Source organism: Nipponia nippon, unplaced genomic scaffold (genome assembly GCF_047370975.1).
Source record: "Nipponia nippon isolate SJK-2023a ecotype South Korea unplaced genomic scaffold, ASM4737097v1 scaffold_7, whole genome shotgun sequence".
NCBI classification, from domain to species: domain Eukaryota; kingdom Metazoa; phylum Chordata; class Aves; order Pelecaniformes; family Threskiornithidae; genus Nipponia; species Nipponia nippon.
In genome coordinates this window covers 20,457,579-20,469,706 of record NW_028262391.1, presented here as the reverse complement: position 1 = coordinate 20,469,706, position 12,128 = coordinate 20,457,579, and the positions used below count along the sequence as shown (strand labels likewise).

The following is a 12,128-nucleotide window of genomic DNA, read 5'->3' as shown; positions in this document are numbered from 1 at the left end:
AGCAGTGGCAATGAAAATATGAGCCTTAATACTTTCTCATGGAAGAGTTGAAGCCATTTACTTCTGAGTTTACAGAACTTTCTTTGAGGAAGAAGTAACATCAATTGATAAACGGGGTTGAAAGAAACAAAAGGCTGTCTGCCTTTTTGCACAAGACCAGACAAAATGAGAATTTTCTTGGGCACAAATATTTCAAATAAAACAAATGAGTGAAGCTTATAGATAGATAGATAGATATACACACGCACTTGAAAGACTCATTCTATCGCAAGTGCATGTGTAGGATCTCTCTAAATGCTTTCCAGAATTCATAATGTAACCTTATAATACTGATCCATCGGAATAGTTCTGAGAACTGGCAAAACACTGTTTTGTAGCCTTGCTCTAGAGAGGAAAGACAGCTCTGCAGGAAATGAAAATGATTAAAAGCACTCAAAAAAAACCCCCAACTGTAAAGATGAAACCCAATAACCTCCATCGGGTCATGCTGGTTTTCAGAAAGATCTGTCCAACCAATTTTATGGTGACAACTGACATACTGCATTGAGAGAAGGATGAATTCTTGCAAAAAAGTTCATTCAACACAGCTTAACGTTACTTGTAAAAATTTTGAAAAAGAATTCCCAAAATGCTTTCAGAATTCTCACATACTGTTTATTTCTGTAAGAAATGTGCATTTTTTTTTTTTTTTTTTACTTTGTACAACTTTTCCATCAAAACACATTTAAAGCTGCTATTTTCCACTAGCTACACAGTCACAGCAAAACAGCTCAAATACACTTGCAGGAAACATAATTTATACATGCTAGATCTCCATTATAGACATCACGTATCTCCAAAAGTTTTAAGTGCAAATCTAGCATTCTTTGGCGCCACTTTTCACAGATCAACTAAATCATCTTAAAATTAGATTTGCTGCAAGCTTGTTTGAGAGCTTTTAAAGTATTGCTTTAGCCAGCAGTAACGGGCTCACTGTGAGTTAAGCAACAAGAGCCAATTTGAGACCCTGAGAGTACTTTAAAGGAGGGAAGGGAAGAAAACAACCACCAACACTTCTCCAAAACAGGTGCAATTAATTCATGTTTTGTAGGAGTATCAAACTTGCATTTTTGCACAATGCACATACTGTGTGTTCAGCAAAAATACCACTGCACTCCTCCGAGTAATTAAAAAAAATACTTACAAACTATACCCAACTTACATCACTAACAATTACTCGACATTTCAGAAATTATTTTGTTATTTTTAGCGTCCAACCACAACATATTCCTATTTGTTGCAGTGTGTATGAATTTGAAACAAGAAAGTTTAAAGACTGCTTAAGAAAAAAGAACCTACGCTCACGTAAAAGCCCTCTTACACTATTCCATTTCGCGCTTTAACTCTAATGCCACTCTGAAAGCCATCTGGATAGACCTTATACAAATATAGAAGAGCTATATATTATGAAGGTGTTAAAAGTGCCATAAGCGGTTATTGAAAGTAGCACAATGGAAGTCTTCTACGGTGGTACCTAAGGTTATTTAACTGCACAAGCTTAACCTCATCAGTTTGCTCTACTGAATATACAGTAAACTTTCATAAAAAAAAATTCTATTATTCTTTCCAGATTTAAAAAAAATGCCCAAGTCCGAAGTCTCAAAAAAGAATGCATCCTCATCTGGACTACTTCTGATGCAAAGATCATCACTGTGTTTAAGTCAAGCCCAACAAGAGAACACAAGAAACTTCTTTCTAAGAAGTTAGTTTTTAAATAAGGAAAAGATTAAATGTATAGAAAACTATTTTGCTCAACTATTTTTGATTACTCTACAATCAACTTCAGCAACAGTACGCCCCATACTCACAGTCATTGCCCTTGAGGTAAGAAAAAGCACATCAGAGCACATACCAGGAGCTAGCAAATATTAATAGACTCTTGGGATGACAGATAATCTGCCACAAAGTGCAAGAAATAATAAAGAAGGAATCTAGAATAAAACTAATTCCAAAACATTAAGATCTCTAGGTACAACATTGGTGGTTTTCAAATGTTTTGGTCACTTTCTACTTAATTTCTAATAAGGTAGAAAAAGAAAACTTTGGAGTAGTAATATTTTGCAAATTACTATTTCTCCTTTCCTTTAGCTACTGTAAAATATAACAATAACAGAAATATAAAAAATATTATAAAAAATAGAAAATATTAAAGAGACAGAACCTACATGGAGGGAGTTACCATAACACTGCTATGTTCCAGGAACCTTACCTCTCCAACTCGGCTACTTCTAGTTTAATATAATAGTTATTATAGCTTCCTAAATAGCTACCTCCATGCACGAAGCAAACTAATCTAAAACCGGTAGACCTGCTGAGGAAAGATGATCAATAAGAAGACAAATCGAAGCAGCCTACAAAGTCACCTCTGGAAGCACTCCTTAATTCAGAATTGAAGAGCAGAACCACCAAATTTGAGATAAAAGAGTGAAGATCAGTAGCTGAAGTACGCATAGTACGCTTTCTAAATATAGACTCTACCCACACACAAATGCAACCTCATTGACATGAATAATCCTGCTGCAGTCACTGGCACTATTCGCAGGACCAAAGCTACACAAGCACCTAGGCCTCCACAAAATTCACATTAAGATTTTTACATGAACTATGGCTATTGCCTTCTGCAATTATGAAAGAGAAACCACTCCAAATCTCTCAACTGAGTACACGCTTCTTTTCTATAAATGCTTTATCAACAGGATTGTCAACAAAATGTCTTAGGAAAGAAAATCTGTGGAAAGGAACACCTGAAAAATTGAAGTCAACAGATGTAACCAAACATTCAAGATGTGTAGGCCTTGATACCTATTTACTTATTGAATTATTTTAGGGATAAGATAATTTTTTTTTAAACTTTTAACCTAGACATTCTCTAAGCAACTGAAAGGAAAGACAATGCTAGCAAAAACAGTTTCAGAAGAAAAAAACCTGATGACAATGTTTAACTCTATGTAAGAGCAGGGCTCTGTACAAGCATTCTTCACCCCCCAAACTAATTTCATATGCATATTTATAAAAGTGCTGAAAAAAGTAAAACACAAACTAAAGTTTATCCCATTGTTAAGTCTGCCTTTGTTGGCTGACCCATATCTACATATTCATGGTTGCAGTACATTAATCTGTTTATCAAGTTAAAAGACTGCTATATTTTTGGTGTAGTTTGTTATAAAACATATTGGTTTTGTCACGGTTTATTTTTGTACAGGTTTTCCTACTACTTGTTAGTAAAGCCCTGGCCACGCTGCAGTAAGTCGTCTTCTTTATTCCTATAATCCAACACATCCTAACAGAGTTGACATTCTTAAAAAAGGCTGTTTAAAGAAATAAATACAATTTGAAGATCAAAAAACTTTCATCAGCTAAAAATCATAATTTCATAGCCCATTTTTTTCTTTTGACTTTTACCACTAAATGCAACTGTCAATGATTAAAAGTAGAGGAGAGTAAGAGGAAAACAGTATAAATCAGATTGCTATGATTAAGCCAGCTGCTGAGAATATAAAGAATTCTCTAATTTCACCAGCAAGAGTTTTGATGAAGCAAATATATTGATATATTCCTTGCCAGTGAAATAAGATAAACAGGTATGTCCAGTTTCTCTATAAAGGCAAGGCACATTAGTTCCACACTACTGCCTACTGGGATCAGACGTAGCATCAAAAAGTTAACGCTAAACCTTAAAAGCCAGTGACTCAACTAAGTATCTTCTTTTTAACGTATACACCGATGAACACATACACACTTCCTGGCAATTCTCCGGCAACTGAAGCTTTTCTATTTCTCTCGTTCCTCAACGCCATTAATAGTACTGTAGTTGTTATTCTGTTGTAAGCTTTAATTGAACCAACTGTCAAAACACAGCAAGCTTTATGGCAGTATAAATTAATAATCTGGCTCATTCCCCTCTGTAACTCAAAGGGATGGCATGCTCATGGCTCTACCGAACATGCATGAAAGTTACCTATGCCGACATGTTTATAGTAACATCTTCTGAACAGCTGGCATTATGCCACCTAAATCTTATAATCATACGACTTATAGCCTCTTTCACAGAGCAGAGAGCGAAATAAATTCACCAAGAGGAAACTCTCCAGAAGACATAAATAAATACCCCCCCCCTTCCGGGGTTAACTCATTTTGTTGATGTAGGCGTACAACCTCGACTCCTGCTTTGAGCCCTTTTCCTTGAAAACAAAGAAACCAGCCCCCCCGCCCCCCAATGCCGTACGTAGATTTTCATAACTGATCTGCTTGACTGATGAGGGAGACGATAATCGCGGGGACCAGTTCCTCCACCTCCCACTCGCCGTGCGGCAGGTAGCACTGCTCCCCCGAGATGCAGCTCCCGCCCGTCCCGGCCCCCCTCCCCGTAACTCGGACGGGGGGTGCCCGAGGCCGCCGGCCAGCTGACAGCTCACCCCGCACCGCTCGCACCCGCCGCCCCCTCCCAGGCCGCCTCTGCCCGGGGCCGGCCCGGCTCGCCGCCCCGCGGCCCCGGGCACACGGCGCGGCTGACAGGGCGGCGAGGCCGCGGGGCCTGCGGGCAGGCGGAGGCCGGGGCCTGGCGCGGCCGCTCAGCCCGGCCTAGGCCCGGTACTCACAGGGAAGGCTCGGATCCGCATCTTGGTGTCCTTCCGGCTGCCCGTCCCCTTGCTCAGGTTCGACATCTTCGGGCCCGGCGGCGGCGGCGCCTCCCGTCCGGAGGGGCGCCGGGGGACGCGCGGCGGGGCGGCAGACCCCGGGAGCGGGGCCGGGGGCCGGGCGGGGGGAGGCCGCTGGCGACCTTCACTCCGGGCTGCGGCCCCCGGGGCTGCGCGGAGGGCGGGAGGGCCGGGCCGAGCCGGGCCGGGGGGAGGGGGGGGGGGGAGCGGCGGGGGAGGCGGCGGCGAGGGGCGAGGCGGCGGCGCAGGCCCCTCGCTCCGGCGGCGGCGCTTCCTTCACCCTCCTCCTCCGCCGCGATGGCGGACAAACATCGCTCAGTGCGCAGGGCCGGGCGCCCCCCCTCTTCCTCTCCCTTCCTCTCCCTTCCCACCGCCCAGCCAGCAGCCAGCGAGAGACGGATCCGGCCGCGGCGGCAGGCGGGGGCGGCGGCGGCGGGAGGGCCGCGGGGCGGAGCGGCGCCTGCGGGGGGTGAGGCGGGGGGGGGGGGGTGCCTCGCCGCTCTCGCGAGGCTTCCGCCGCTCTCGCGAGACGGCCGGTCGGCCCCTCTCCGGCGGCTGACTCCGTCGCGCGGGCGGAGAGGGGAGGGCGGGGAAGGCGCGCGGGAGGAGAGGGCGCCGCTGATTGGCGGAGACCGCCGCGCGGGGAGGCGGGGCGGGGCGGGGCGGAGGCGGGCGGGCGGCGGGGGCGGCCCGCGCGGCGCGGGGCAGGGCGGCCGCGGCGGCGGTCCTTTCCGGCGGTTTCCCGCCCCGGCGCTGCCCCGCGTCCTGGGCTGGCGGCGGATGCTTCACTGGGGTTGAAGTGTGGGTTCTGGCACCCGCACAGGGAAGCGTGAGCGGGCCTCGCAGCATCAAGCGTGGCTTGAGCGCTGCTGCAGCCCCGCCGGCCTGTGGAAAACGGGGCATCGCCGTAGCCCTGTGCCCAGGCGGAAAGCACCTGCCCCGTGTTTTGGCTACCTGGTATTAAACCTGCTCTGCACAGCTGGAAAAGGAAGGGCAGTTTGTTCCTTTTCCTATTCCTTGCTCTTTGAAGTCCCCCGGATGTCAGTTCTGCCCCTCTGAATCATGTCACGGGTAGGCGTATCCCTCCGCGGAGGCTGACAGGATGGCGTGATGCAAGGCGTTTTTATTTATTTACATTTTGTGTTTTCGTCGCAGTGCGTGCCTGAGAAATGAGGGTGCCACCTGAGGCAACGCTTACATGAGCCCGGAGTTAAATATAGGTCATTCAGGAAAGGGCAATTGCTGTAAAAGGGAAGAATGTTTTGAAAATGTCAGATTCTGTGAGGTAGCAGCCGCGTGGTACCTCTGACAGTTAGGCTGGTCAGCCAGAGACAATCTAGGTCCCGGTCGCCAGGGGACTGACTGAAAAGTTAGTGGATGAAATTGAAATCTGGGTCAAAACACGCCTTGCTCAAGGTCCCCCAGAGGAAGGACGTGGCATAGCCAGGAAGAGAATTTCTTTCAGGTGACTCTTAAACTGGACTCCGAATAGCAAGACGTCTTGTGATGCACATTTTGCATCCAGCTCCACTTAACCTCTGTCATTACTGTTTTCCTACAGGTGCCTCTATGCAACACGTGCCCTCAGGGCATGGAAGGAACATACCTTCTCTGAGCTAGTTTGCCTTCCGTAAGAGTAATTTCACCGGTTTTGTCATTTTGAGTTTGTTACAACCCCTTCCCATTGGGACTATGCATGTTCATATACGACATAGTTTTTAATCTCCTGATCAGAATTAAGTATATACGCCTAGAGAAGATGTTATATAACAGCAACACAATAAACAATGATTGCAACATGACTATGCAATACAAACCAGTCCTTTTCAAAATTACAGTATAGTCAAATGCAGATGAAACAAAGATGAGATGAGAAGGGAAAGATTGCCATTTGTTAATATGAAGAATACAGCTTCCACATTGTTTCAATATAATTTCAATCTTATTTCCCTTCCTAAGTACTTGCTTTGCCAAAGGAGGACATCTCTTATCTTAATATTTTTTTTTCCATTCTGTGACAGTTAAGATCAAGTCATTTGAAAAGGTTTAGTTTTGACTCTTCTAAAAACAGTTTGCAAAACTAAAGTAAAAAGTAAATTTGTACTGAAACACAGAGTTTTTATTTTGAAAATGTTACAAGAGTACTTTTCAACAAATTTAGCGCTGTTTTCAAAAACCAAAACTTTCCCCACAAACTGTTTTTGAGGAACTGGTGTTTCTTCTTTCAAGAAAGAAGAAAAAGGACAACTTCTACTGTATACATTACTGCAGATTTCTCTAGATTAACTTCTCTAATTACTGCTTTTGTGCTTCCTCTGATACTGGCCTTATGCTTATGGCAGCCCTGGACCACCAGCCTCTTGCCTTCTCTTCATCTAAGTTGCTACTAATGCACATTTTTATCTAAAAGTTGGAAAAGTGCTGACTCACTCTTAGTTGCTGTTCAGTCTGGCACAGTACGCTCAACAAAAAATAAAATTCCTCTTCTACCAAGTGATCTCAATTCTCATGTCAAGTAGCTTTATGTTACACTGTGAGCTTATAGCTACAACACACCAGCATAAATATATCGCTAGTTCTAACTTTATTACTAAAAGCTGCATTTGCAGTTTCAGCCTTCTTTTTGTGCAGATTTATGACCCAGCGGGTATATCTGCTATATAGAAATTCACCTGTGGCTCCTCCCTTCATGTCTGACATCTGTTCTGTGACTGTCCAAGGCAGAGACCATTACTGGTTTTTTAGTGCAAATTTTCTATTTCCATACATAATGTACAAAATGAAGTTTCACTAAAAATTAGCCTTTGAGCTTACACAAAGAACTAATTTAGAGGTTCGTTAAGGGCTTATAATGTTAATTCTAGGTGGGTCAAAGCCAGAAGGAAGACAGGTGGGTGGAGAAGGACAGATTTGCATGGGAAGAGTTAGCCACCCTGTTGCTTAACTGGGTCATCTCAGCTATCTCACATACATATCTTATGTATCTTCTGTTAGTCCGTCAGTGAAGTAACGGTTCCTGTGCAGAAGAATGGTCACCCTTGTTGGAAAGTTCACATCTGTGCGTTGTAGTAGCCTTAAACGCATCTTACACCAACCACAACAACATGCAGAGGTATGAAGGCCCCCAAAATAACTTAGGCTGTGCAGAGAAGAGCTCAGTATTACCCAAAGCAGTCATTCACTGTTTCTTTTTTTTCTGAGGTCCTATTATCTGCTGTTTTTATAATCTGATTTAGCACTTACTTACCTTAATCATGTGAGGGGTGGCAGAAATTTTAGAAGAATGTGAAGAGTACATTACATTAGAATCAATCTAAATTTACATTTTTATAATCAGGCCTTTAAAAGCAGAACATGGCTCTTGTTTAACTTACAGAAAAATATTCTCTATATACCTCTGAGAATATGATTTCTTTATTTCAGATGGTGACTTCTTCCTTGGTAAGGCTTGATTGTCCACCAAAGCCAGGAACCAAGGGTGTTTTTTGAAAGTAAACATCACTTCCAAGGAATCATACATACATATTTTCAGGTCTTCCTTACATATTCCCTTACCCCCGCAATCATCAGTGCTATTTGACCATTGAAATACACAAACATAAAGAAAAAGAAGTATTTCTATCACAGCAGGAAACAGAATGACCGCATCCTGGTCCGCGGAGCACCTAAATGCCTGACTGCAAACACAGGGGTAAGCATTTCACAGCTTGACCTCACTGTAAGGTCCTACTGCAGAAAAAAAAAATTAAAATAGCATTTGCATATTGTGGTGGGAAAAACAGTGAGTTCTCTCCCTTTAAAGCCCAGAATCAGGGGGAGGGCTTTTTTTTTTTTTTTTGCCTATTTTTTTTTTCTTCAGTAAGTGCCTGCATCACTTTGCATATGATGGTTGTTTTCAGATTTGCATGAATGATATGTGACACAGTAACTGGATGTATAAGACAGTTCCCTCACTTTCCCATGTTATTATTTTGGGAGATACAGTAAATGAATCATTCTTTTCATCACAATTTCTACAACATGGGGGAAAAAAAAAATATTTTTTTGTAACAACACAGAGATATGCACCAGGAAAACAAGCATCCAATTAATTAACCACAGGGTGTTTTTAAATAGATCGTATTGAGGATTCTGCCAAAAGTAGTTCTGCCAAAAGCAAAACTTTGCTCCAAATCACTGAAAGAACAACAAAGCTCAGGACAACCAGATAAATGTATACTTTTAGTGCCTTAATCCCTCCCCTGCAAATCAAAACAATAACTGACTGATTTGTGTACAAGGCTCATAGATTACAATAGGTACAGGGACAATAGGGGCCTGTAAAAACCTGATAAATATTCAGAAACATGATTTACCAGGGCACTATTACATTTCTCTTCAAAGAAACAGAACAATTTCAAGGCACACTGTTTCACATTGTTTCTATCCAATTTGGGACTTTTTCTTTTCTTTCCTGCATGTCCTGGATAAAGAAAAAGCTTGTTTTTATCTTCCTCCATCACTGCTTCCGAGGACTTTATGGAGAGGTATAACAACATAATAAAGCTACCAGCATATTAGGTAGATCTGTAATTTTGGAGGGGGTTTTGCTCTCCTTTCTTCCTTCTATAGAAATAATGTAAATACTATTTTTTTTTTTTATAAAAAAGGAGGACGACTGGGTTTTGTTTGTTTGGGTTTGGTTTTTTTTTCACATGATGGAAGCAGTGGGGGCAGCTGAGAGGCCTGGGGGTGCAGTGAAAGGCTGCGGAGGGGCAAGGCAAGATGGAAAACAGGCAGCATAAAGTTATTTGCTTGTTCCTTCATGGAAACTCATTGCTTAGAACATTTGGCTGGGCTGTGTTCAAATTTAATTTCTGTTGCATTTAAATGCCACCACAAATAGAGTAAATGCTAAAATATGACAGTCTAAACAACTCAACAGTTTCAAAATTAAAACAGCCTAAAGTACTTTCAAATATTCTTGCAAGCAGGAAGAAAAAGAGATGTTGAGGTATTATCTCAACCCTATTTTCTCTGTTAGTGACTTGACTTAGCAGGCAAAACCCTTGCTGATGGGCACAGCTTAACCCAAGCTCTCCCTTAGAGCTGTGTGTATCGCTTTCCATCCCATCAGCCAACCCAAGAGCAGGCTCCACCACCACCCAGTTGCACAAGATCTGCCCCTAGCGCCGGCGGACTCGGAGTGGACTGTTTACAGGCAGCGTGCTGAGGACTGGCAGGAGACATGATGAGGTTGCTGTAATGAGTGTATCATGTAGTGGCACATTTTAAAAACAGGTCTAACCAGACAATGCACATAATAACCAAAATTAATGCTGTCCAACCAGCACTGGCTTCCCTTTCAGTACCTGACCCACTTCAAGACTGTTGGAATAATACATGGAATAATAATGAAGTCCTTAACAGACTAAGTCAAGTCTCAGTTCAAGTGCAAACTCATGTCTCTAATGCATGCCTTTCACAGTTGTCTTGCACAATATGGCTGCAAAATACACTGGCAAATTGATGGCCTGTAATTCATCAGCACTGCAGCTTCTCGTATGGCAGCAATTCCTGTAACTACTGTACCATCGGCTTCTTTCACACCCTACCTCAGTCTCTGTCAAACAAGAACTACAGCAGTACAATGTAACTGTATAAATGCCTGTGTCCTCACTACACTGCTACTGCTACAACAGGGGATGCTATCACGTTGAGAAAAGGCAGACTTTTACGTTACAGCCCCATTTTCTAGCGGTGAGACCACTGCCTCACTGTCAAGAGGAGAGTTTTTACAGGCTTTCAGTAGTGTGACAGGAGATTTGGTTGGAGCAAATCTTTTATGCAACGCTCACACTACAAAAAAAATTCGTGCTACAGCAGTTGCAACGAACAGTGAAAGCTGCAATGGTGCGGTTAGACAAATGGTTCAGGTTCAGAAATTTTTCCTACCACATCACAACAAGCTGGTCTTAGAGGGGAACAAGTGTGTACATAGTGTGTCAGAAGATGGCCTGAAAGAGCCAGACGCTTCAAAACACTCAAGGCAAATTTTCAGAAAAAAAAAGTTTCTGTTACAAACCATGGAAGAAAATATTGTGCACAAACTCAAGTGAAAGTTAAAAGGTTGCACCAGTACCATCATACTACCAAACACCTACCAAAAGGCTAGGGGTGACCTGATCTTGGTGTATAAAGCACCCACGTGGGAAAGTGGTTTCTGCGAGCACTGCCATTTAAATCAAGTAGGAAAAGACAGCTCAACAAAATGGTTGGAAAGTGAAGCAAGATCAAAAACAATGCAACACCAAAGGTAATTATTCCTTAAAACTATTTACCTACAGATGCGACAGATCCTTCATTATTCAACCTGTCAAATGAAGCTCAGTAACTTGCTAAATACCAAGTCAGAGTCCAAACGAGGCAAGTTTTGTCAGGACTAGCTAACGCCACTTTCTTCCAAAACAGAAGCTCCGGACTTACTGAGGCACTCACTTCAGCAGTAATACTATCAGCAGCTCTCGGCACCATATACAGATGGGGGTGGGTAATACAGCTATTCGGTAGCATTCACCCACAGCTTTGCTGCGGCACACACGGTGCTGGTGGAGAATGTGTGCTCTGAGGCAGCTGACAAATTTTTATTCTTATGAGAGCTAGTTTTTTAGTATCAACTCAGTTTCTTTGGGACTGGAGGAAGTTGTTTTGAAAGTTGGGGGAAAAACATGTTTCAAAGTTTTCACAGTTAGACTCACCAGAGATTACTTTGTTTGTGGCTGTTACTGACTTTCATGCCTCAGCTATTTTGACGTTTCCTGTTAGCTAAGTGACGGAGAATTGGTTGCCTTGCATACTTAAAATGCCTGTACATTTGTGGCCTTTCCACATTCAGGTAAAAACTCTACATTTCCCACGTGGGAATTTCCTCCTCCTAAAATATATGCATCATTTTAAAAGTTACTTCTGCACAGGAGGAGTCTCCAGCGAGCTGTAGTTTGCATACTTTCCAGGTCCTTTACACTGCCATAGAAAGCCTTGAGCAGCGAAGTGACTAATCTTCAGTCTCGGGTCAGGTATTTATTGAAGAAGCAGCTGTGCCAGTTTAAGATGTGACTGACATCCAGATGTTTGTCATCGCTCCGCAGCAGCTGTACAGTCAGCCCTATTGCATAGTGGAGAAGACTGTATAAAAAAATTGGTGTTTAAATTCCAGCGGAAGGTCAGGTGGGTAAACTGACATCACTCCTACCAGCACTTACTAACCTGCTGCCTTTGTGCTGAAACACGAGGATTGCCCAGATGATTTATTCTGACATCTGAACTGTACCAGGAAGAGGGTAATTTCCAGTTTACGGGTGGGAATGGACGTCTTCAAGTGCCATAAAGCCATTTCTACAATGACCGCGTGACTGTAGCCTCAGAAAACAGTCTTTATTTTAGAGGCTGCTG

General features: G+C 43.2%; 1 protein-coding gene across 1 annotated transcript in view; it reads right to left on the bottom strand.

Moving 5' to 3' along the window:
• The window catches only part of CUL3 (cullin 3), a 59,587-nt gene extending 54,425 nt beyond the window's left edge, over nucleotides 1-5,162 (bottom strand). Inside the window, exon 1 of the mRNA XM_087739489.1 lies at nucleotides 4,638-5,162. Within this exon, the coding sequence (XP_087595615.1) occupies nucleotides 4,638-4,703 (66 nt within the window). The 5' untranslated portion in view covers nucleotides 4,704-5,162. The remainder of the gene's footprint in view (nucleotides 1-4,637) is intronic.
• Nucleotides 5,163-12,128: the final 6,966 nt, after the last annotated feature.